A 27,537-nucleotide genomic window follows, 5' to 3' on the forward strand; every position below is an offset into this window, starting at 1 on the left:
AACGTATAGCTCTCCCTGATGAGGTAGGACAAAATGGGGAGACGCACAACTTAGTATGGCCTTTGAAATGGGTCCTAAGTTTAGGTAACTTTGTTGTACCAATGAGTTATTTTTCTCTCATACTTGGAATTGAGGGAAAAAGGGAATCCTCTGCTATCTTTACACTTCTATCTATCCTTAGAAAACAAGGATGTAAAGTATAAATAAATATAAGGCAACCCCCTCCTCACTTATTATTAAGCAGTTAACACATAAAATGCAGTTTCAAAACAATCTTTATTCATGTTGAAGACCTAGTACAATTTTTAAAGCAACTTAAAAACAGGACACAGCTCCATCAATTTCAGAAAGCCAACAACATTTTTTTAGGAGGCGCATTTGTTAACAATGTCTTTTAAAGACAATGTGCAACATCCATTTAGCCTCTGCCTCCCTAAAAAAAATAGAAATGTTTTTAATGTTTTAAAGACATTTAACAAAATAGAGCTTATTTTTTAAGGGGGAGAAACTAAGAATAAAAATAGCAGCATTTTGGGCAGCTAATGCAGTCTCATAGGGACAAATGGCACTGTAGCTCTTCCCTAATTTTGTATGTGACCTGTTTTCATCAGTTTTTACTAAAATTGTTTTGTACAAAAACTAAAAATATTATATTTTGAGCCATGTCCCATGGGAGGCATTGTGCTTGGAATTGCCCATTTCAAAAGCAATCCTGAATAAGTCACAATTGGAATTGCTTTCTCAAATGAATACCATGCATAGCAAAAGCAGTGTGTTAAATCTAACTGATTTTCTCCCCAGTGAAAAACATCACAATGATATTTTCCCCCAAGCATCATAGCTCATTGTTAACTACAAGACAAAGCAACTTTTTTTACATAACAGCTGACACTGAAACATAAGATTTGGCTTTACACATTAAAACAAATTCTAGAAACATGATCTTTTCCAAGCTCCTTATACCTTTCAAATAAGAAAAGGTCAAGTCTCCAATGAAACCAGCTTGATTCTTGGTGATTTTCTGGACACAACCATATATAACTTTCTTGACAATAATTTGGACATTTGCCAAAATAGTTTGCCACTGGAATTTTTTTCTTTTATTACCCAGTCTATCCTGCATACATCCATATATCATTAATCTTTTTTTTAGTGAAGCTTTAGTTTGAAGATATATCAGTTTGCATGTTTCTTTTCAATAAAAGAGAAGTTAAAATATGCTGACTTTAATATGAGAATTACATGTGCAGCAAACTTTCTCTTTATTCAAGTATCATTTATAAAATAAAAAATTAATTTTCTGAATTGAATTAAAATCTATGATTTTTATTTCATTTAACGTGAAAAATAAGATTACAGAATTTTTAAGAGTAATTGTTAACATGAATAATAACTAAGCCTTGAAAGACCTTGTCAATGTAATTCCTTCCAGGCTATTTAGAGACTTAGGAAATTTGGAGAAAAGTTTCACTATGCATTTAGATTCACTGAAAACTGCAATCAGAACATGGCCCATTTATACACTCTCTCTTTCACAAACACATATACAGAAGTACATCAAAACCACAAAACTAAGCCTCAAGTTACAGAATCCATAACTTGTTTTGTCTGAAGTAGTTGTATTCATGGTATAAACATAGTAGTTCATATTTCAGAAGCCCTGTTATGTTATTGTTGTAGCTCAGAAGTTTTGGATTTGTCTCTCTGCATCCTCAGAGAGGGAGGGACATGCACACAGACAATTATTTTGTGTATGCACCAAATGTTGGATTGGTAGCCATATATTAACGAGGGTCCTGTGCATGCAGTTCTCAAGACTTGATCACTATATTCAACCTAGCTCCTGAGAGGCTGCTTGTATGATTCTCAGTAGAAGAATACCAACAATGCACAGCAATAAATGGTAAATGAAACACTGCTGATCAGCTGGCTTTTGTTTTAACGTGGGAGGACAGAAGCTAGGCCCCATCTATTCCTCATCAAAGGGACCTAGAGGTAATCAGAACTGATAAAGCCAATTAGATGATGACAAATCAGGTGTAGGACCCACTGATGCACATCAATCTCTCTGTCTCTCTCACACACAAAGTGCATGTTAGTAAATTAGTTTCTATTCAGTGACTGGTCATAATTTGCCTTTCAAGAATAAACAAGAGCAAAATGCAGATTCCTTCCTCTTGAAAAATCTAGTGGGAAGAATAAACAAAATGATTAATTTGGCAAATTTGTCTTAATCTTTGCTCTGTGAAATAAAATTCAATTTTCAGTCTATTTCCTTTGGAGTAGATTTTCGGAGTAATTCCACTGAGTTTAGTGAGACTTTAGTGAGACTAAACACCAAGGGATTACTGCTTTACAACCCAAACAAACCTCTGCTGGGCTCTCCAGTGCTTGTAAAATCCCCATTGGCTTTTGAAGTGTCTCAAGTCTGCTTATTTCTCAGGAAATTCTAAAAAAATGTTTCCAATATAAAATATATGGGTAAATAAAAACAAGAGGACTAAAGCTAATTTATTCATAGTGTTATCTAACAATAAAAATACATCTAGAATAGTCTTTAATGCCTTTTTAGAAGTACAGATTGCTTATGGGATTGAAACCACAGAAGAGCTCTTCCATAAGATCTTTCTTTTTGCTTATTCACTACATAAAAGTCTTCCAGAGTTCCTTAACATTAATCTGTAAAACTATAAAACACATCAAGATTTTTATTGTGTTGGTCAAGATATGTAGAATTCGGTTAAATACTGTAACACTGAGATTTATTTCTTTCATTAACTTAATTACATGGGTACCTGATATATTTGTTCTTTAGGGTAACTTTTTAATTTTTCCCCTTCATTTAAAATATAAAAGTAACAGAAATTGATTCAGGGAATTAAGTATCATAGAGACAGAGCTTCCCAAAATTATTCTGATTCTGTTACTCACAACAGAATGGAATATAAAAGCCAAATGTATACCTAACTGTATATTTTTAAACAGTAGCTGAAAAACAATTCTTCCATGGGATGCAAAATATATCTAAAATGGTTGTTTAAAATTACATGACAAATAACTCTGAAGGATTACATTTGGTATTTTAGTAGTCAATGTTTTTCACCTGCTTATCTGCAACATTCAAAGTAGAATTTCTTTCCAATAAAACACAATAAGATAATAATCTAAAAACTAAATAAAATATGGTGGATACCATTATGTGAAGATATTTTTAAAACAATATTGTTGGACTCAAGTGATATTTTTGCAATAGTCATTTATTTTTATTGAATAAAGCAGCTTTTAAGCTTATCAGGCACTGCCCAACAAATATTTAGCTGAGAAATTAATCTTGAATTGTAACCTTGAGCTAGCAGCTCAATATGCTACCAAAAGGGAAAAAACCCTGTTAAAATAGTTCATAGTTTTCATTCTGACGCCATCTTTTGCCAATATCCTGTACATTTATTTTTTAAAAAAGGTGGGGGGGGAGCGAAAGAGGACAACATAAAAACACAAAAAATATGAGCTATGAAAACATGTTGAGATGACATAAGAAAAAAAAAATAGAAACAGCTTATCCTTTAATTACACATGAAACAAATATAGCCTATAGAAAATCAAGTATTGCATAGCAGTGTAAGGATTCGGCTTTGGGGGGGAAAATCCAAACAAAAAAATGAATAGAATGAGTTGGTACTGACAGTATCCATCTATGATAGTCATCCCGAACTATGTACATATTATATACTGCTTTTTCATAAAAGTCCAGTTCTCTTCAGTCTTAAATATCTTAAAACAAGATTTTAAATGTCTAAACAAAAACACTTCCTGGCACTTCTATTACCACGCTCATTTCTCCAACGAACACCCTGTCAGAGTCTTAAAGTGTCCCTTAAAAATGAAAGTGCCATTCTGCTACATATCATTCACCAGAAAATCAGCAATCCACAATGCCGGCAACTGCATCCACTGCACACTGCACACCGCATCATCCATGTCATGACTGAGAAATTCTGCTGCCATTTACATGGCCCCCGCTGCACGTTGGGGTCTTCAAAGTTCCAACTTTAGAGCTCGTAAAGCTTCAAAGGGATGGTCAATAAGCACCATGATTAAAGGCCACTATGTCCCTGCAGGGAGACAGGTGTAGCATTTCTCTCTCTTTCGCTGCATTTTTACTTTTGCTTAGTTTTTTTTAAAGCACTTTAGATTAGAAGTGTGTGTCCATAGCTCTGAACCGTGACCTCTCCCACTGCAGTTGTGAAGAAAGCTTCAGTTCCATTTGAAGGCTCTGACACCTTAGCTCCAACTCATAAGCCTTCTTTACCCAGAAGCCTCAAGACTGCCGAATTAACTTTGTGGTTATTTAATAAAAAGAGATAACCCCAAAGGATTAACATCTTCATCGCCTTTGCTGTGCATATACTGGATAGGCTAATGTGACATTGAGAGAGTCATTGTGCTGCACTAATGATGTATGCTGATAATGTAGCACCAGTTCTTTCAGCGTGTTGTACAAGTTATATGGCTCTGCAAATCCATACCCAGTAGGTGTTTTGTTGATGACACAATGCTTCACTTCACTGTCCACACTAAAAAGGGGGGAAAAAAGATTTTTAAAAATGTTGCTAAGAGACATTTTCTTACATAATTTGTTCTTGATATAACATTACAGCAATATTCTTTGACCCATTACTGTAACCCTATCATTGTTTTCATTTAATCAGTAATACTGTATTGCTCTGTCCTTCTATCATAGGTATATAAAATTGCCCTTCTCTGTAATTCTTACAGTATCATTCCAAATATTTCTTATAGATTTCAGCGCTGTTCAAATTTACCAGTGCTTTGCAGAAAATTTGTCCTCTTGGCTGATGGAAGATTGTCTTTATCAGCAGTAGGAAGACAAGCAGTTTTGGCAAATGTTCCTCACTCCACAACCCTGCTCTTGCTTTGAAGAATTCCTCAATTCTCCAAAGAGTTTTGGCAACTGCAAGAGGAGCCTGAGTGGGATGAATGAAACTGCTAAAAATCATCACATTCTGATGCAAGCCTCCACTGAATATGTGTCAGTTGGGGAAACCCAACTGCACACAGCCCCTAAGGGCTTATAAAATCGACTGTTATTAAGGAAGCCAAAACCAAACCATTTTAAACATGAAGAAAGATTATAAATTAATACTCTCTATAGAGATGAATTTAGTGCTAGGCATAGAGCACTAGGCAGTTTGATGGGCATTTAGAATTTAAATGCATGGCACCATGCAAACAAATGCTTAATAGAGAGAGGAACATTACAAAATAGGGGTACAGTTGGATCTCTGTAATATTATGAACAAAGTTAGCTAGAATAGATTGGTGGAAAAAATACATACAATCCTCGTTCAACAATGGTTCAGTTATGAGATACTGAGCAAGAGGGATTAATGAGCAGTCTATGAAGTTGTGGCTGTCTCAACATTCCACGATCATATGATCACAAACTGGGCCTTTGGCAACCAGCTTGCAGAGGTTTGCAGTATCCCATGGTCATGTGATCACCATTTGTAACCTTCCATGCTGTCTTCTCACAAACAATGTCAACGGTTAAGCTGGCAGGAGGTTTCAAGTTGTTCCCTTTACTTTTTTGCCAGCCTACTTGCATTCCAAACCCAACTTTCCATGCTCTGCAACTCCTGCCTGTGGTGCCCACCTGTGGTCACTGGACATCTGGCTGCACTCCGTAGTGTCTGTCTACAGAACCTACCTGCCCATCTATAGCTCTGCTTGCTTGGGACTTTCACCTCTTCCCATGTTACAGTCATGTGAGGTCCTTGCTTAACAATCTGTGCAGTCCTAGAGTTACAATGGCAACCAAGTCTGCTGGGATTGCCATCACTAAGCAAAGTGATTGAGACTGTATCACTTAGCGACAGAAATTCCAGTCACAATTGTGATCATAATTCAAGGACTAGTTGTAATCTGGAAATTAATACACTTTGCAAAGAGTATTTATATTTATGACCTATCATATTCTGAAGTCAGGTAGTGAATTTAATGAGTATCAGAATCCCATAGCTTCACAACAACTATTTTCTGAAAGGCTGTTGCCCATGTTTTGAAGATTTCATTACCAACTATTTCAAGCCAGAAAACCAGTATTATAATAATCCTTTGAAAAGCAATCCAATCAGATGCATGGATCCAAGCTTTGGTTAATCATCACAGGGAGGGAATGAGGGTGTTCAATACATTGCTGAAGAAATGGTAAATATTTGAATACATACACAACAGAACAGGCATAGCAACCCTGCTTGCTGCTTTCCCGAACAAGGAATGTTCCATCTCGTTTCCCACGTAATAAATTTTCAGCTTGGCTTCTGTTGATATTTCCAACATTCCATGTACGTTCATCATGATGAGGCAAATCCTCATCATCTTCTACTATAGAATATTGGCTGTTCAGAAACAACACGAGACAGTTAAAAACCAGAAATAATAAGACCAAGCATAATACAAGAATTTATAACAAAATCAAAATCAAATTGTTTGACCCAAGGCAATTTTATCGACTATAAGGTGTATTTCTAGGTTTTCAGAGAAGTCAATATTACATAGCTTGACATTCTTCTCTCTTTGTCTGATGTAAAAAAGATGCTGAGACTCCAGAAAGAGTGCAGAGAACAGCAACAAAGATGATCAGGGGACTGGAGGCTAAAACATATAAGGAACAGTTGCTGGAATTGGGTATGTCTAATTTAATGAAAAGAAGGACTAGGGGCGGCATGACTGCAGTGTTCCAATATCTCAGGGGCTGCCACAAATAAGAGGGAGTCAAGCTATTCTCCAAAGCACCTGAAGGCAGGACAAGAAAAATGGATGGAAACTAAACAAAGACAGAAGCAACCTAGAACTAAAGAGAAATTTCCTGGCAGTCAGAACAATTAATCAGTGGAACAATCTGCCTCCAGAACTTTGAATGCTCCAACACTGGAAGTTTTTAAGAAGAGATTGGACAACCATTTGTCTGAAATGGTACAGGGTTTCCTGCCTGAGCAGGGGGTTGGGACTAGAACACCTCCAAAGTCCCCTCCAACTCCGTTGTTCTATTCTATTCTATTGTATCCATAAATTTTAGATTTATAAAAATAAATCTGACTCTTACTTTTTACTTTCCCGATATAGCATATTATATATTTTGTACTATTATTAAGTGGCTCTTGTTCACTTGCCCCAAATAATTAAGGTTAAAGCTCTTAGAAATAAAACATTTAGATTTCGGAAAAGAACTGGCCACTTAAAATAAGTAGGGCAGTGCAATATTTTGGGCTTCATTTCAAAAAGATGCCTCAAAACATGTGGATAACCACCATATTACCTCTATGCAATAATCGGAATTTAATTGAGATAACACACACACACACACACACACACAGAGAAATATTTTGGATACTCACTCTTCTGAATTTTCATTGCCAAGCCATTCATTCAGTTTCTTTTGCCGAACACCTTTCTGTGTCAGCCACCTACAAAGCAGTTTTGAAAAAACAGTTAATCAAGATAACGCTCAAGTAAAAGAAGTGTACTTAACAGGCTGGAATTCACAAATACTTACATCAAGTACTGATCTCTAGTTTTTCGGAGCTGTATAAGGTCTGGCTTAATGCTGTTCATGCGTTTGTCTATTTCTCTGTATTCTGCAGCCTGCTTCTTTAGGTCTTCTTCCAGTCGATGTCGACTATCCACAATTTCACTGATTCGAGATTTCAGCTTTTCATAGTTGTGCATAATTCTGGACAAAATAATTTGGCATGTTTACATTCCATTTTGATCTCTAGTTTTTTATAAAGACATTTAGATATTAAATACATATACTTTTGAAGCACTCTAACCAACCTTTGTATTTCTTTTTCATTCCCTTCCCGTTTGAACTTTTCAATATATTCCTTGCTGTATCTTTCTTGTGTTTGGCACTGTTCTTCAAATATTTTTATAGTTTCATTAAATGCTTCAATAGCAGTTCTTTTCATTTGAATTTCCTGGATAAAGGGAAAAACTGTTCAATAATACTTTGAGAGTGACTAATTGTGTAATACTGAACCACTTTTATGAAATGATTTTTAAAAAAGCATCACTAAAGGATAGGACTCAAAAAGATGTCTTGTATAGTATTTATTAGTTCACTATTACCTTCTACAACAAGAGGTGGCTTTCCAAGATTTTAGTCTAGTCTATTCCAGGCCTAATTGGAAATAGTATAGATTGAGCCTGGAAGATTCTGCATGCAAAGGATGTGCTATTGCCACAAAATATTTACTAGACTTATAGTTCCTCTTGTGGTTGATGTACAGATACCTCATTAACCATCCTATTTTTTAAATCACTGGCATTCAAAAACAATCTTTTCTATGTATAACAAGTATAGCAGGGGTCCCCAATCCCCGGTCCGTGGACCAGTACCGGTCCGCAGCATGCCAGCAACCGGTCCACACAAACAAGCAAAGCCACATCTGCGGGATGCAGGCAGCACACAAAACCACACCCCCTCTGGTCCACAGAAAAACCTCTCTCCACAGAACCGGTCCCTGGCATCCAAAAGGTTGGGGACCTCTGATGTATAGTATGTAAGCGTTCAAGGAATATCTTAGAGAAATTATTATTAAAATATTTGAAATAATTTGTTAGTTCACTGCACTTCTCTAATTTAAATAGGTCTACATATTTGTATTTATACAGACATGATTTACTTGTAACATATTGTTATAATGTGAATATTTCAGCTAAATAATTCTAAGACAGTAGATTTTCTGTGGTTATAATGTGCCTGATTTTAAAGAAAACATTTATTACTGGTTTACTGCTGAAGTTACTGTTGGAGACCATAGCAATGCATGTAATATTTGGATGATTTAGCACTATTAATCAATCCCAATCTTGCTTCAAACCAGTTTTTAAAAGTGAAACTGAAAGGTCAAAATTTAGCCTCAAACTCCATCAAACTGAATTTCACTGAATTAATGGGTCTACTGGATGAACCACTTTATATTTTAAATTGTAATTAACATTCAACACTGCTAACCTGAGATGTTCTTGTATAATCTTCATAGAGTCTGTCATATTCTCTGTTCTTTTCTTGGAACTGAATATTATATTCATGTAATTTCTTTCCAACAGCTTCAATACTATCTTCTTTAACAACTTGATCCTAGGAGGATAAATACATGGAAATATTTTCAATGAACGCAGATCCTTTTCATAAAACTGCAATCAACCAAAGTTCATAGTTTGCAAAAGAATGATCATGCTAAAGCTTGTGGAATAGTTTCTGCACAGAACAAAAACCATTCCTTATAATGCTGCCACCACAGGCAGGGCTCCAGGACATCTCTTGCTGTGGGATAAATGGATGAGTTTATTACACTAATAAGTTATTGCGCGTGAACCTTTCTTTTGTTCAGATATTTTTATTTATTTGCTACTAAAAACTAATAGTGATCATTGTGGAATTAGGCTGGTTATACAAATTAGCTCATAATTATCAACATAAAAATAATTTTTCACCCTTCATCCTTCACACCTGGAACACATATTCCAGGTGTGAAGCTCTATATCAGCTATCAATTTGCAAAAACAAAAAGCAAAAACAAAAATCTTCCTTGGTTAACCTTAGAAAATATTTCATGACATGAGAATTTTCTTCTAGGCAGAAACCCAGAATTTGCTTCCAATAAAATGAACATATTAATTTTTAAAAATAAGAATTGTTTGCAGAATTTCAGTGTAATTTCTACAGCATTACTATTGTTCACATATTTTTGTTATACGGTAATTTCCACAGGATTAACTTTAAGGGTTTTGAGTTGCCACATCTACAAAATAATTTAAGGTTTTATGTAATTTATTACTATTCACGCAGCAGAGAAAGGGAATAAGATATATATATTACCTGTTGATATTTGGATACTGGATAAAGTAATTTTACATCTAGTTTTGGATTATATTGAGCTAAAGACTCATTTCGATAGTGGTTTATTAGCTCAACTACAGAATTGAATGTTAATGGATCCGAAAAACCATATTTCCCATCTCGATGAAAGATTTTGATTAATTTATTATTTCCTCCTTTCCTGTAAAGTTCAGAAAAAAAGACTCAGCTATATTCATGATTATTTTTTTCTTCTGCAGTGTGATGTAAAGCTGATAACTGATTCAGCTGTTTTTACCTTAGTGTGAGAGTGTAGTCACCATGCATTTTTGTGGAGGCATCTCGTACCAGGAATGTACCATCAGCAGTGTCACGAAGTTTCTCATTGACTTCTTCCCTATTAAGGAACCAAAAGCAACCTCAGATTTCTTCAAGAAAGAGCACCCTTTTGCATAACCTTCCTATTTTTTTCTGATTGCAAGGTAAGTATTGGAATTTTGAGTTATTATAATGGAATTATTCTTTTTGCTCAAAAAATTATATCATGGAAGAGTTTGATGGTAACTCGTATATACAAAAGAAAAGGGAAAAAGGATAGATATATTTTGTATTTCTAGTCTTATGCATTAACATAATGAGTTTTAGATGTAAAAATCTAGATGTATCAATTCTGGATATGCTTGCAATAACAGCAAAATAGCATAGAAATGTTTAATAAATCTCTGTTATTCTTTATTTTTTGGCAATGTATGTGTCCAGATATTTTTAAATATTTTATATGTTGTGCAGCCACACAACATATAAATATTTTTATGTTGTGTAGTACAAATGCTTTAAAGCTATCACAATATAGTGCAGGTTAAACACATGTATGTATAATCACCAAGATAAAAGATATATTTTTTCTCTCACCTTGAAATATCTCCCCAGTACCATTCAGCATCTTGCAAAGACATGTTATTATTCATACCGTTATTTGTTACAGTATTAGGTTTTGGAGGCTTTGGAGGCAATGCTGCAATGAAATTTAAAAAGAAAATAGCTTAGCTGTAACCTGCAGGCAATATAATTTTAAATGCTTTAATGAATCTATGTTTAATTTACATCTATTAAATTATTGCAAGTTGAATTTTCATTTTTTTTGTCATTTACCATATTTTTCAACTTGTCATTAACCAGTCCAAATAGCATGCATGTAAAATTAATTCCTTAACAAGAACAACAACAAATAAGATACTAATTTATCAGAATTGCAGGTGATTTTTTTTCTTGGTATAAGACTGCAGCCTGTTATCTGACAGTCTTATGCTTCCAAGTCAAGAGCCCCTCCCCCCCTCCATCTAGAACACAACACAATTTAGACTTCCAGATGTATAAACTGAAGTTAGTCTCCTCATGGTACATCCTTTGTTATTAATTTTTTGTTCATCACTTTATATAATGCAATTATGTTTTAAGCCCTCCTCCCCCAATTTAATTACCCAGGAGGAATTGTTTGGCTATCAACTCCAGAACTGCTGTGGTTTAAGAACAAATCAGCAAATCATCAGTACTACTACATGTTTTAGCACATCATCTGGGTTTCTTATGCCTCCTTTCATAATGTGTTGTCTTCAAACACTTTAAGGAAGCAGTCTGTGAACCAGATATCCCTTGCCTTAATCTGAGCAGTCTGTAGGATAAAACTCTTTCAAATGACAAGATTGATTCAAGCCACATACTTCTCTGTTGCTCAATGTCAAGGCTGCATACGTACACCCCCGTGGGTGGCAAAAAAAATACTGCAGCATTCCCTGGCTTATCAGCTAAAAGGGGTCAATATTTAAAATACATAAACATCAAGCAAGTTCACTCATGCCTTTGCCCACTAAACACATTTATAAAACATTACAAATAAAAATGACAATTGCATTTTCAGAGCTTAAGGAAAAAATAACAATCTGCGCGTCCTGTGCTAAATGCTTGCAGATAAACAGGATCACATCTAATAAACTGTAACAGTGATTAACAATTTTAAATGCCAGCATTGTTTAAAAAAATGGCAAAAAAATTCTGAGTCAATCATGATGCAGAAATCAGGACCCCCTTTTCTGTATAACCACAGACCTACAGGTGAAAGAACAAAACTAAAACAGAAACATACAACAATTGCAGTTTCATCTAACAAGGAAAAAAGAAATTTGCAGAAACCCCCTTCCTGACTCCCTTTTTCTGTGTACTAATACAACTGAACAATATCACAAAATTCCTCCTAAACCTTTCACTCTGCTCTAATAACAGCAACTGTAACATCCAGAATATGCTTGCCTTTTAAATAATAATGCTGCAGTATAATATTACCATTACCTGGTGGGTCCATTTCTATGTAAAAAATCAAGTCTGTGCCACAATTTACATCTGTCCTAGGATACTCTAGATCCACTTCTTCCATGTTCCAGACTGTGTTGTACATTTGTATGACTTTCAGCAAGAAAGCTCAGTTAAAACGAAACAGTCAGGATCTCTTTGTAATGGTGTCTTGGAATTCATTTTAAAACCTCTAAGGGGCTGCACTGTAACCTATTACATCATAATCCCCAGCCAATCATGTCAAAAATAATGTCACTGGACCACTCCTATTTCATCATTTTTGTTATTCATTGTTAATCTTATAACAATTGTCATTTCAGAAAGAGCAGGCACTAATGATCGGCACCTGATCTTATTTATTAAAAAAGACTGAACGGGTTTCTCAGTTTACAGATTTCCCCCCCCCCCTTAATCTTTTCTGTCTGGCATTTGGTACATTCCACTGCTGGCAGGTTGACAAAGGGTGATATGCTGCAGCAGGAAACCTTCTCTTTCACTACTGTGGGATTCTTGGAGAGCTACTTCCCTTCTAGACACAGCAATGCAATACCAGGGCATTGTTTAGCTTTGATGGTGGTGCTTTTAAAGAAAGAAACAGAAACCAGAAATCTTAAGAGGTATCGCCCAATGCCTATTTTATGGATATTTGGTTGTGAATAGGCTTTATCCTAATAAAATGTTCTTAAGATGTCATTTGCTTCTAAGTAGTTCGACATAGGTCATTATTTACAGAATATTTCAATTGCAAGTCCTAGCTTTAGGGGTTAACATTCTAAACAGCTTTATTTTAAAAATGAAGAACAAAAAGGACTCGGCTGCAGCAAGGGAGAAAAATCAACCACTGCCTTTTAGGTGACTTTCCAGCCTGTAAATGTTTGGGGAAATGAGGGAATACTCTTTCAATGTACCGTACTTGGTTTACAAGGATTTAGTTGACTTGATTCCATAATTTGCCAGTTTTGCCATTCTTAAACAAGATCTTAGGGATGCGGTGGCTCAGTGGGTTAGGATGCTGAGCTTGTCGATCAGAAGGTCGGCAGTTTGGCAGGTCGAATCCCGAGTGCCGCGTAACAGAGCGAGCGCCTGTTACTCGTCCCAGCTTCTGCCAACCTAGCAGTTTGAAAGCATGTAAAATGCAAGTAGAAAAATAGGGACCACTACGGTGGGAAGGTAACAGCGTTCCGTGTGCCTTTGGCGTCTAGTCATGCCGGCCACATGACCACGGAGACGTCCTCGGACAAGCGCTGGCTCTTTGGCTTTGAAACAGAGATGAGCACCAGCCCCTACAGTCGGAAACGACTAGCACGCATGTGCGGGGGAACCTTTACCTTTTAAACAAGATCTTTGTGATAATCAGTTTATCAAACTTCATGTTTCCTCAAGCCCTGAAAAATCTCTCAACTAAAAAAACCAAAAGCAAAGTTCTTTTTTTGAAAAAAAAATTTCTTCTCTAGCCTTCAGAGAAGTCTCTCATATTATACAACTTGTCATGAGCTGCATTCTGAGTATATAGCAGTTTCACATATGAAGGCCAGACATGCAGAGCATTGAACTCAGTAGTGCAAGTATTGCTACACAAATGATTGCACTGGTATTGTTACAGTTCTGTCCTGCAACAAGAGCCATGAATTTTACAATGAAAGCAGTGCATATAAGAATCATCTCGTGGCCCACTTTTATCTTCTGAAAGAACCAATATTTTGCACTATATTGGCAAATGCATGTGCAAACTCATTACCCCTACTCTACCACAACCATGCTTAAGCCCATCCTGAAGCTGCTTTCCTACCCTTCCCTGTCCAGTTAGGTGGACAGACTCCAGAGATTCCTTCCACTTGTTTCAAGTAACAGGACACTTCAGAGAATCCCAGACACAAGCTCAAACAGTGAAGCTCAGGGTTTAGCCCACCTGCTACCCAAATAGCTCTGTCGCCAAAGCACATTGCTTACATGGGTTGTGTGAGATAGAAGGCAACACAACTATTAATCAGTTCGTTGTTTCTCTCTCTTTGTATTTCCCTGAAATAGGTTTTACAGGTGGGGTATATCTTACAGGTGGGAGAAGAGGATTTTCTTATACTATTGGCTAAATTCTGAACAGCTCCACTTGTATGATCAAGTTACTGCTTAACCCAAACTAGTCTGGCTTGCTATGACATCACATGGCAAACCAGAAAGAGCAAGATTCTGACAAACCAGTGATTTTCCACAGTTCCAGCATATGTTGAACAGGTTTCATTAAAGCACATTTTGACTATTAAAGCATAACTATTTAATCTGCTTGCCTGCAGCATATATTATTCTAATTGTGATAGACCGATAAATATTCACATATATGTAAATTTACACACACACACACACACACACACGAGTTCTTTCCTTTAAAGAATCAGTTTATCTCTCTCATTACTTCAAATTAAATCAAGAATTACTTACTTTGCACACTATGCATGGTGCACATGCACCCTTGTATATCACAATCTGAAAATTCCAGACCAAATGTGGTTTCAGCTGAGCTTCACAAATTACAATACAAATTAAAACAGCCTTTTCTTGGATTCAAATCTTCTCTGAAACAAGTAGGAAGAAGTTATCTCGAAAACTGTAATAAATTCTTCTGCTTGGCAAATCCAGAAGAAAAAAGCTGCAGTGTGAGTAGAATCAGAAAGCTCCACGTCTCTTTCCTTTGGAAAGAATCAATCTCTGTTCTTGCTGAGGCTATCAGCCCATTTCTGTTTCATCACTGAATTTAGCTGGCTTTTTTTTCCTTTTTTTTTAAAAAAGTCCTCTGTAGCTTGCACGTCTCTCCAAGATAAAGATCTCAGTTTCATGATTAACTTAGGCAGGTTCAAATATTTGCTGAGCAAGGGATCTCAGATGGGGGAGGGGAGCTGGAGTCAAAGTCAGAGTTGTCACTGGCTAACAAGTGGCCAATGCAAGACTAACCGGTCTCAGTTTAGCTAAGTACAGGAGAAGACCATTGTAAGTAGCCTTAAAACAGTTTCTATAACCAGCTGCTCTGTGCAGCGTTGAAGGAGACTGTCAAGAAAAGCTTTATGAGCAGCCAAATACAGGAAGTGGCTAAGCTAATACAGGAGGGGGGAGCGATAGAATGAAAGACATCCTTGTAAAGTTTTGTGTTCAAAAAGCCCACAAACTCAGAAGCTCGTTAGCATTCACAACACCATCTTCCCATGGATCACAATGACAGGTGCTGTCTGAGGACTCCTCAGATGAAGCCATATACCGTACTACTGAGTCAATTTAAAATCAACTTAAAATCTAACTCCTCCCCCACCTCTTGCTAGCTTCAGTTTCCAAGAGCTTTTATAAAGAACAATCTTGTGCATCTTTATTTGCAAGTACTTCCCACGGTGTTCAACGGGGCTTGTTCTCAAGCAGATGTGCCATAAATTAGATCCCTAAACAAGGGCATTATTTTGGTCAAGCAAGGTCAATAGCACTGTGCAAGATAAAGATTTTAACATGAATGATATTTGATCAAATCCATTTCACTATATCTGGATAGAAAGGATGAATAAGAAATTGTTTACCTCCTACAATCAATATAAATGGATGTTGAACCCACAAACTTTCATTAAAATAAGAAATCCTCTTACAACCTGACAACAGAAAGGTGATGGTGGTTTGCAGGGGTTGGGTGGAAGGCAGCAGAGAAGTGCCTATATCAGCGAACCAGGCGTACACTAAGTACCTAAGCATCATTAGTCTTGTGGCACTATTTTATTTTACTACTTAATGAGTAAATTTTATTTGGTTTCTTTTTCTCTCTCTCTTTTTTTGGCAAACAGACAAGTATTCTTTGGAAATTAAACATTTAGAATAGAAGAGCTGGAAGGGACCTTGGAGGTCTTCTAGTCCAGCCCCTTGCTCAAGCAGGAGAACTTATACCATCTCAGACAGGTGACTGTCTAGTCCAGACACGTCAAACACAAGGCCCGGGGGGCCAGATCCGGCCCGCGAAGTGGTTTCATGCGGCCCACGAAGCCATCCTGGAAACAGTGAGGGAACGGCCCCCACTGCCTTGGCCCTGGCCCAGAGACCCTCCTTCTGCCAGAGACCCTCAGATCTGTCCCACTCCTGCCCAGGCCCCCATAGGCACCCTTGATGTAGTGCTGGCCACGCCCACCCAGTAGGCCATACACACTCTAGCCACGCCCACCCAGGCCACACCCATCCGGCCCACTGAGGGCAACCGCAATGCTGATGCGGCCCTCAATGAAATTGAGTTTGACACCCCTGGTCTAGTCTCTTCTTAAAAATTTCCAGTGATGAAGCGCCCAGGATTTCTGGGGATAAGCTGTTGCACTGGTTGATTGTCCTCACTGTCAGGAGGTTTCCTTAGTTCCAGGTTGCTTCTTTCCTTGATCAGTTTCCAACCATTGTTTCTCGTCCTTCTCTCTGGTGCTCTGGTGAACAACCTGACCCCCTCTGCCTTGTGGCAGCCCCCCAGATACTGGAGCACTGCTATCATGTCTCCCCTATTTCTTCTTTTCTTTAGACTAGCCAAACCCAAGTCCCACAGCCGTTCTTCGTATGCTTTAGCGTCCGGCCTTTGATCATCTTAGTTGCTCTTCTCTGAATTTTTTCCAAACTCTCAACATCTTTTTTGTGATATGGTGACCAAAATTGGCTGCAGTATTCCAGGTGTGGTCTTACTAGAGCTTTCTAAAGTGGTACTATTATCACGTGATCTTGATTCTATGCCTGTTTATACAACCCAGAATTGTATTAGCTTTTTTGGTTGCTGCTGCACACTGCTGGCTCATAGTCAAGTATCATCCACTAGGACTCCAAGGTCCCTCTCACAGTTACTGTTTTTAAGCAAGGTCTCGCCCAATCTGTATTGTGCCTTTGTCTTTCCTGCTTAAGTGTAAGACTTTGCTTTTCTCCACATTGAAACTCATTTTGTTGGATAGGGCCCATTGTTCGAGTTTGTCAAGATCTTTTTGGAGCCTGGGTTTGTCTTCTGGGGTGTTGGCTACTCCTGACAGTTTGGTGTCATCTGCAAATCTGATGAGTTCCCCTTCAATTACCTCATCTATGATATTGAAAATTACTGGGCCCAAGACGGAACCTTGTGGAACCCCACTGCTAACTTCTCTCCATGTGGAAGTAGTGCTGTTGAGGACTACTCTGGTGGTGATGTTGTCTATTGTGGACTACTCTGGTGGTGATGTTGTGATGTTGTCTATTCCACCTTTTTCTAGCTTACCAATTAGTAGGTTGTGGTCTACTTTTACATTGTTTTCTTTCTTTCTTTATACCCCTCCATATTATTCTTTGGGACATGCTGCTCTTAACATCCACTCAAAGCATGGTTGAGGATAAAACAGTTGTAATGGCTGCTGAAGGAGAAAGCCCCAGAACGTGTTCCCCAGCCGCTTTTGCTTTCTAGAAAAACTTTCACCTCTTGCTCTTCTGACTATGCTTTTGGCTTGACATACTGAATAAAAAATGGAGGCAGAGAATAAACTCAGTATGTCAGTTACTGTCTAGAATATTAGGCAGGAGTTATGAAATTTGGTAAATAAGCTTTGAAAAACTGCATGAGGAGGGGGGAAGGGGGAAGAGAGAGAGAGAGAGAGAGAGAGAGAGAGAGAGAGAGAGAGAGAGAGAGAGAGAGAAACACACATACATACATATACACTTAATAAATCTTCTTCCTAGTGTTATTCCCACGCAGGGTCCACATATACACAGTTAATAAATAAATCAAGGGAGAAGATATGCCCAAACTATTGAGACTGACAACAGAAGACTGATGTTATACGGTAGTAATTCTCATGAATGGTAAATATACGTGTGTCAGGATAATGTTGCAGAATCCACTCTGAGTTGATCAACGGGACCAAAGATTTATTTTTCCAAGCTTTAGGGCTTGTGCTGGAGCCCATCATCAGGGAACTTCTCTCTCTCCAAAATATATGCACTGGGCTGGTCTGAGCATTGCATTTATATGATTCTTGGTTGTGTATAACTTTTAGTTGCTAATTAGGGTGTTAATGGCCAGCTATTAAGTCATTAATTGTTGTTTCCTTGTACCATCATGCCCTCGACTCCTATCGTAAGTATCTGATAGGCTGGTAGCAAATCAGCACTCCTATTGATTGACAAGGGACCCGTTAACTAGGCCTCAATCATTTTTCTGACTATTTCTCTGGTAGTAATTTTCCCTTGCATTTTCCCCTAAAATGGATTGGTTATCGTAGGTATGGACTTTGAGTTCCTGTCCTCTAGCCAAACTGGTTTGGATTCTTGGCCTCTAGCATGACTGATGGCTTAATAGTCCTAATTTTCATTCTGGCTGTCTTTATTTGGTTTTCTTTTTCCTTCTGGGCTTCCAATGCAGCCCGCCAGTAGAAATAGAACTATTTGGACAACCATGTTTATTTCTTACATAAAAAAATTATCAAGCCTTAAGAGTGAGCAGGCTTTTTAATGTTATTTGCTTTTTAAACTTCACTACAATCTGTTTGCTTATAACTGTATTTAATATCTTTTGTAACACTCCGCTTTGCAATACTTGGAACCCTGTCCTATATATAGTCTACCATTATCTAGCAGTAAATGAATTATATTGGACAGAAACAAATTCTCCATAAACATTATTTTTCCACAATTTTTAATTTTGTGATTTTGGTGAAAGAAAAATTGGATAACTTGATTAAATAAGCTACTAGCACTTTCCACAAGGTAGCAACAAGATATCTAGAGTACTCATTTTGTTTTCTTTTAATAGCAAAAACCCACTATTTATTTAACTCCAATCTTGGCTAAGACTTTAATCAGGAGCGGTTAACCCATGATCTGCAGAAGCTATTAGTACAATGTATTATGGATCCTTACTCCATCTTTGTGGTACCTAGCAGCCCACAAACTGATTAGCAACCAACTTTTACTGGGATGAAGAAAGAAGAAACTACCCCTAAACCTAAATATTTGTAAATTCACAGCAATAAATAACAGTGATTGCAACATCCCAAAGATAAGAAATTGTTCCATATTTATTTATGGAAGAGTTTGTTGTCCTGTAAACGTAAGATTTTATCAGGAGTGTTATAATTGGAGGTGGTATTTAATGTGCCCCCAGTCTAGCCCTTTCATTACTAGAGGCAACCCTCTTATATATAGCTCTGCATACGTAGGAGAGTAAATTCATGGAAGAACTAACTTGTGACTTCTGCTTCCTTTCCCCCCTCTTTTATTAAGTACTGTAAAAGGCAGAATTTTGACATTTGATAAGATGACTGAACAAGTACACAGGGTCTAACATTCAACTATGGCTGCTTCAATGATTCTATCTAAAATTTATGTTAAAGAATAACTAGCCTCTGATGCAAAGTGCAGTGCCGGATTTAGTACTGAATATGTTAAAATAGTATGCAACTTGGTTATTATTATTATTCGCTAAAAAAGAGAGCCCTCTGCTGGACAAATATTGTAATACCAACTAGCTTCAAGTTGAATAAAGGGGGTTGGAATTATGTAATGTCAAATACATTAGATCCTAAGCAGAAATAATGACTTATGATTCATGTTGATACTGAGACTTGTCTTTAATATTTCTCTATCATAAAATATGTCATGTTTTCATTTAATTACCATATCTTCTCTTCACTGCTCAGTTATTTATTCATTCATTTCCAACCTTTATTATTTTTACAAATAACTCAAGGCAGCAAACATGTCTAATGCACCTTCATCCTGCTTTCCCAACAACAAGATGGGTTAGGCTGAGAGTGGCTGATTGGCCCAAAGTCACTCTGCTGGCTTTCATGGTTAAGGCAGGACTGGAATTCACAGTTTCCTGCTTTCTTGCCTGGTGCCTAACCACTAATTTGATACAGAACAAGCATCAATTTACACAGTTTTGCAGCCTTATATGAAAGATTGAGGGCAATAGAAGAAGGAGATGACAGAGAATGAGGCGGCTGGATGGAGTCACTGAAGCAGTAGGCGTGAGCCTAAATGGACTCCAGAAGATGGTAGAAGACAGGAAGGCCTGGAGGAAAGTCCATGGGGTTGCGAGGGGTCGGACACAACTTTGCAACTAACAACAACAACAACAGCCTTATATAGTTCCTGGTAGGGCATCCTAAGTGTACTTACACAAAGTAAATCCAACTATATTCCAAAGAGATTATTCTAGATAGGTATGCACAACTTAATCTTTGGGGAGAGATTTTTTTCTCCTTTTTGCCAAAGTTTTCATTAAAATATATTATACATAAATCTTAAAATAAGACTTATTTGTATGCTTTTCTTAATTTACTGTGCACTAAAATAGATTTCTCACCATGTTTTATGCTCATATTTAGTAGTTAGTTAAAAATCCTGGAATAGTTAAACTATAATGTCTACATTATAAGAAAGAACAATTTGGCCTCCAGAGATCAGAAGCAGACCAAAAAAGTATTCACCATCTTTATGGAACTCCTTTATTTGTGTTTACCTATATATTCCCTGATTTCTAACTTTCCTATATTGAAGGATACCTAACCAGTCTAGTAAGGTTGAGAAAACACTTTTGTCTGAAAACTGAGGACAATAATAAGAAAAGTATAGCTTAAAGAATATATCACAAAGCAGAAGTTAAGGTCTCACTAAACACTATCCGATTTGAGAAAAACTATTAGCATTATGGCAGCATATGATATAATCTCTATCAGGACTATATGTGGCATATGGAATTTTATTACCACCTATATTCTTAGCATTATTAAAAACAAGCTGTCCAATTAATCAATAAATTTTGTTTAGTTAATTAAACATAGTTTTTACTTCATATATACCATTACCATAATCCCTATGATTTCTCTAAAAATTATAGGCCACTATTAGAATCTGCAACACAAATATCTAGATAGAGACAAAATTTATTTACAACTTATAATTATCAAAATACCACTGTTCTCTAAAATCGATCAAGCACCAATTCTGCTTTTAAGAAAATCATTCTGCAAACAAGTAAATGAGCTAAAGGAACATTTTGTTTGACACTCAAAAAAAATCAGATAAACCTTTATGCTGTGAAATGTTGCATCTTTCACTAAACAGAGTTCATTCAGTATGTTTTCTAAGCATTGCATTTGTGTTAAAAGGAATCTATTATATCATATATAAATGTTTTTGCTGAAATAGGCACATGTCTGACCAATGGCTTTAAGGAAATCAGTAACAAAAATGTAAAAATGATGAAACCAATGATAAAATACTGCAGTTTGCAATCATTTGAAGCACTCCATCATATATTTCCCCTTCCTCTCCTCTGGGTTTGCACCTCTCCGTGGTTATATAGCAGTTTTTCCCTTAAATATTGTTGAACATAAAGGTAAAGGTTCCCCCGCACATGCGTGCTAGTCGTTTCTGACTCTAGGGGCTGGTGCTCATCTCCGTTTCAAAGCCGAAGAGCCAGCGCTTGTCCGAGGACGTCTCTGTGGTCATGTGGCTGGCATGACTAGACGCCAAAGGCGCACGGAATGCTGTTACCTTCCCACCGTAGTGGTCCCTATTTTTCTACTTGCATTTTTACATGCTTTCGAACTGCTAGGTTGGCAGAAGCTGGGACGAGTAACAGGTGCTCACTCTGTTACGTGGCACTTGGGATTCGACCCACCAAACTGCCGACCATCTGATCGACAAGCTCAGCGTCCTAACCCACTGAGCCACCATGTCCCTTTGAACATCTATAAACCCTTCTATATCTATGAAAGGTTCACCAAATATGCTGATGTCCCCCCTGTATATGTTTGAGGGGAGCTATCAGAGTTGCATAAGGATTGGTATTCAGAGGACTCAGAATATCAGCTATGAACCCTAACTTAAGCAAGTTCTTTGCCATTGTGCAAAAACAACAGTCTTATGATGGCACTGGAAGAACTTTATAGCTTTTGCATGACTATCTAGGAAGTTCAAGTCAAAGAAGTTATTTGAATCCAACTTACAATTACTCAGTGGGCTACACCTAATATGTAGTCTACTGGCAGTTACTATTGTGTTCTTAAGTACAGAATATAATAAATATTTATAACAATTTATTTAAAGCCACATCCACGAGAAAACACATATTCACTGCAATATTATTGTAAAACAACTAATAGAGACCATATTATTGATTTTAAGATGGGATATAGCCACACACAAGTTATATTTGGATGATAAATCTAAACCAGATTAGTAGGAAATACACAATCTTTACATACCACGAGAAATGGCTTTACCATTGGACACGGTCCAACACATCCCACAAAACTACCTTGTGGGTAGTTTTTATTCTCCACATAGCTTATAGAGAGATTACAGCTAAAGCTTTGAACTATCTTGTGCCAAGATGCACTCGCTGCTAGTATTCTGACAAAAACAACTTTCAGTAGAGTCCTTGCTATTTCCCTTCTGCACACTATGACAAACACCTAATTGTTCAAAGAAGCAAATAAGTATTTACTGTGTATCGAGTAAAAAAGTGATAAATAAAAGAACATCAGGTATCAGCCAAAAAAAATCACACTGCAAATAAATATATTATTTTAGAAATGCACCCCCCATCTGACATTAACTTCATCAAATGTAGCAGTTGTTGATTGCAAAAGAAAACAAAGACACTGACTTCAGAAAGTTTCCAAAATACATGTTTTCTTACCTGGTGCAGGTTGTCTCTCGTTCAATTCACTTGTAATTAACACTTCCAATATTTTTATATGTTGATCACTGTCAGAGCTGTAAAAAACAACAAGAAAAATGACCATGCATTACAGGAAAATAAAACAGAAGTTGGAAGGAAAAAATTATAATTACCACTGAAGAAAAATGTATTAATTACCAAGACTCAGGAACTTGCATCTTACCTGGCTACTGGAGATCTGAACAGCAAAAGGCTAAAAATTTCAGCCAGAGATTTTGCATTTAAAGGGTTTTTGGTAGAGACCTGGCAAAGTCTAGAGAGATGTTTAAGCAGATACTGGAGTGTGAGCCAATACTGTTGAGGTATGTTAGGAGATATGATGAATCTTTTCAAGGCTTGAGCATATTCTTCTGAGTTCTGTACTTCTGGGGGGAAAAAATACCCTCGTCAACTTGAAATCATCAGCAGTTGTTCTAAACAGCCATGAAAAACCATCAATTTTGCAAGAAGACATCAATCCCTTTAATATAAACTGAAACACTTTTCCTTCCTTAAAACAATGAAAAATTAAACAAGCGTGGATGGGAAAAATAAATTGTATCAAAGTCAGATTGAAACTGAAATACAATTAGATGAAAACCACTAAACATTCAGTTAATGCTAGTAGAAATCTCCCTTTCACTTCACGTGACTGGGTAATTTCTGAGATGTAGCAGATAACTTTCAAGAAGGCAATTCTAACTTTGCAAGTTGTATCCTGTCCCTATAACGAGCAACTGAATTTGAAAATTGAAAAGGTTAAATCCACAGTTTGAATTCATAATGAAGAGACAAATCTTATCTCTAAGTCTTTATTGCACTGCATCCAAAATTGCAAATGGACTTCAGAATCATGTCTAGCTAATACATTTACCTTGTGCACACAGATAAAAGGTTAACAATTAGCTTTTTCTACATATGAATCCTTGATTGGTTAACCAGTGTTTGAACGAATATTATACTCGCCAGGTTACATGGAGTTCTTAACACTAAGATCTATTGTACATTACGTTTTTAAAATGTACACATACATTTTCAATCATGTGTATCCTACAGGTATGCATGCCAGAGAACAAGATTAGATGCCGATAATCCCAATTTTTGTATATCATATAACGGAAGAAGCTATAATAATGTCCTTTTACATTATTATGTTGGAAAAAGAAACAAAACTCATCATCAGCATCCCACAACAGACCAAAATAATATTCACACAATGATGTAATCATGTAGATGTCATGTCTGACACAATGAGCTTGCCCTGTAAAAATAAGGCTCCTCAAACACCCAACTCTACCAAAAGAAACATTTATAAACATACCTTGTGTTACAGAAATCATTTCATTGTAAACAGATGCTGGAATGACAGGATTTGGCAAGTCGAGAAAGTACCTCTTCAATGCATCTGTTAAAATGTGAAGTTCAATTCCATCAAAGTCCACTGAAGAAACCTCTAAAAAACACAGACACACCAACATATTATGCACTATACATTTTTCCAAGAGCTAAACTTCACTCAGGAAGGCCCACACTTAAATGAATGATGAGACCTGGGCATTTTACGGCCCATGGGCCACTTCTAGCCCTTCAGCTGTCCTTGTCTGGCAGGGGATGGGGCAGTGGCCCTCCATATCAATCCCAGTTTCTCAAGTGGCCCCTTGTGGACATTAATTGCCCATTCCTGATCTACAGCAACCTGCGGTTTTATCAAAATGTTGGGTATGGCTTCATGACACAAGTTTATTTGTGATACACACTCTTTTGCCCTCCCCACAACAAACAGTGTTGAACAATATCTGCATTTAACTCTCACAAGAATTATTTCTAGGAAGGGAATCCCCACTGAGTAAATTCTGGAAAACACTACTATAAGCAGTCCTCAACTTATGCCATTCATTTAATGACCAACAGGAAGTTACAATTGCCTTAGAAAAAGTGACTTACAATCTGTACTTCTACTTAATGCCCATCATACCATCCGGCAGTCACATGATTGAAATTCTGGTGCTTGATAACCAACTCACATTTATGATCAGTTACAATGCCATGCAGTAACATTGATTTGTAATTTTGCTGATTTTTAGCAAAAAAACAGCCATCGGGTTAGCTATATTCACTTAACAAAAATTGTCATACAATAGGGTCCAACTTGACTTATGATTGCAACAATTTAGGATGTAAATTTTGGTCCCAATTGTGGTCATTAAACTGAGGACTCCCTGTATAGTAGGTGACAGGGGCTACTTTTGGGAATGCCTTGAACCTTTTCTACTGTTTACAGAAACATTTGTAATGATGATGTGTTTTTACTATGACCAAGTTCCTCTAGAGGCAAACTATAATTTATTGGTAAGGATAGTGGTATTTTCAAAGATTCTATGATTGGGTCTCTTATGATCTACTTTTTAATTTACTGGAATGTCATTAATAACAAGCACCCCCTATCCTTAGTCCATTTAATGAGGTTTCACTCTACCACTATTCCAAATACTATTTCTGCCATAGTATTTGATATATCCCACATAATGGAATTTAAATGTAATAAATGGCATTGCTATCTGAAAGCAAATTACAGTGAAATTAAATTATCACCCAGTTTGATTTCTGAAAATAATTGTCCTTACCACACTCAATAATTTGTCTTAATTCAACACTGCTGCTTGACCCTTGTGACCTATACAATGATGAACATTCCAGACCTTAAAAAAAAAAGAATATATTAAGTTTTATGATGCTGAAAATCTCCTGTAGCTTTCGGTTGTTTACATTTCCTCCATGTTCTTGTATAGTTATGTTCTCTATCTCTCCTGTGCAGACACAGTATGTCTTGCAAACTCTTGATTGTGTAACATTATTAATCTAGTTTTATATCCAAAATTCTGACCTGAGAAAGGCCAAAACAAATATCAAAAATAAAAAAGAACCACCAAACCAAACCTTTAAATTTTATGAGTTCCTAAAAGGAGTGCTGAGGATCTTAAGTTAGAACTTAAAGGTTGTAACCACTACAATAATACTCTACTTCAGTTAGAAAGGAAAGGCAGATATTTTCTATTGTAATAGATTGAAATTTAATTTAGGGTCTCCTGCAGCTTATTTTAACTTTTAAAGAACTATTTATAGCATCATAATAATGAAAGAGAAGGAGGAGGATCTGATCTCCTATGTCAGGGTTCCCCAACTCCTGGTCCATGGTGGGCGAGCATACAAAGCTTCATTTGCGCATGGGAGCTAAGTTGAGCATGCAATTATCCCTTTCCCCCACACCTTCACTGCTGCTGTTGCTGGTCCATGGAGCCAGAAGGGTTTGGGGACCCCTGACCTAGGTAATGTAGGACCCTCAATTGCTGTGACACACAGGCAGGCCAATTTTGAGCGAATCATTCCTAGCGCTATATACCCTGACTAGTTACTAGAAAATGGTAGTAATGTGAATGCTGCCTTGAGCTCCTGAATAAAGGGTAAGGATACATAAAAAGTAGATAGAACTGCAAGTATCCAATCAAATACAGTAAGGCAAAGGGAATTGAGCACTGCAGAAAGTATCAAATCAAATTATTTGAAATTATATTGTTTTTTCAGTGATATTTTTTTTGTCCCCCATTAGCCTTCATTCATAATTTTGTAACTACAGCAGTATCGCTAGTCCTCTTATCAACTGCTTCGCTTAGTGACCACTCAAAGTTACGTTGGTATAACTCCCCCCCCCCGTTTTGCAACCAACCATCACAGTTACACTGGTCACATCACTCCAGTGTCCTGTGATTGCCATTCATGTGCTTCACAGCAGGGATCTGATAAGCAGAGTTGATGGAGAACACAGAAATAAAATTGCTACTCACTGTCCCGTGATGTCTCATTTAATGACTGAAGCTCTTAACAGCCAAATTGCTGGTCCTAATTTTGGTCGCTAATGAGGACCAGCTACACTATCTGCAGTTAATATTTTGATTGATGCGTAACAGAATGCAATCTGAACATTCATTTGCTTGTTCAGAAAAGGTAGCATTGTTTCCATCTTTGGCTGAGTATTTGTTTGGAAAAGCTGGGAGTCCCTGATCTCAGAAGCTGAAATGCCTAATTTTAGTTTATAAAAGTTGTTTTGAATATAAAACAGTTTCTTGTGGCAATTTTTTGCCTTTTGTTTTTCAGAAACAACTGACTGCAAAAAGTTTAATCTGTGCATTTGTATCATATCCATTTTTGTGTAATACACTTGGAGACAGAGAAAACCTAGGGCAAGTTGGGAGTGAATACCTTGTTCAATGTAAAACAAGCAAGATTTCTTTTCTACCCTGATGTAACTAGCATTGTATGTGTTGAAAGTAGCACAAGTACTATTTTCGTATCAAGGGAAGTATTTGAGGTTGCTGCCATTTAACACTTGGCCCACGTAAGAGAAGTTGTGGGCAGCAAGCACAATGCTAAGAAATGTCATCCAACTGCCTTATGCTCTTTCCACCATCACCAATAGTGAATGTTTTTTTTTCAGTATCAATTGAAAAACTTAGCAAAATAAGTTTTAAATCAAGGTAAGAATAAAGTGATAAAGTGAGATAATTTGGTGGAGAGGAAACAGTCTGGTGGAGCGGTTTAAGGCTAGAAACCAAGAAACCAT

The 27,537-nt window shown here is 36.9% G+C and overlaps 1 protein-coding gene across 2 annotated transcripts in view; it reads right to left on the reverse strand.

Moving 5' to 3' along the window:
* Positions 1-257: 257 nt before the first annotated feature.
* PIK3R1 (phosphoinositide-3-kinase regulatory subunit 1) overlaps positions 258-27,537 on the reverse strand; it is a 68,695-nt gene continuing 41,415 nt past the window's right edge. For both annotated transcript variants that reach the window (XM_083353802.1, XM_083353803.1), the window contains exons 4-16: positions 25,544-25,618; positions 24,241-24,372; positions 23,104-23,305; positions 22,899-22,975; positions 10,799-10,901; positions 10,185-10,283; positions 9,908-10,088; positions 9,041-9,166; positions 7,858-8,000; positions 7,577-7,753; positions 7,419-7,487; positions 6,249-6,419; positions 258-4,574 (exon numbers count right to left, since the gene is read on the reverse strand). In XM_083353802.1, the coding sequence (XP_083209928.1) occupies positions 4,385-4,574; positions 6,249-6,419; positions 7,419-7,487; positions 7,577-7,753; positions 7,858-8,000; positions 9,041-9,166; positions 9,908-10,088; positions 10,185-10,283; positions 10,799-10,901; positions 22,899-22,975; positions 23,104-23,305; positions 24,241-24,372; positions 25,544-25,618 (1,745 nt within the window). In that variant the 3' untranslated portion in view covers positions 258-4,384. The remainder of the gene's footprint in view (positions 4,575-6,248; positions 6,420-7,418; positions 7,488-7,576; positions 7,754-7,857; positions 8,001-9,040; positions 9,167-9,907; positions 10,089-10,184; positions 10,284-10,798; positions 10,902-22,898; positions 22,976-23,103; positions 23,306-24,240; positions 24,373-25,543; positions 25,619-27,537) is intronic.

This window comes from Vipera ursinii, assembly GCF_947247035.1.
Source record: "Vipera ursinii genome assembly, chromosome: 2".
Taxonomy (NCBI): Eukaryota; Metazoa; Chordata; class Lepidosauria; order Squamata; family Viperidae; genus Vipera; species Vipera ursinii.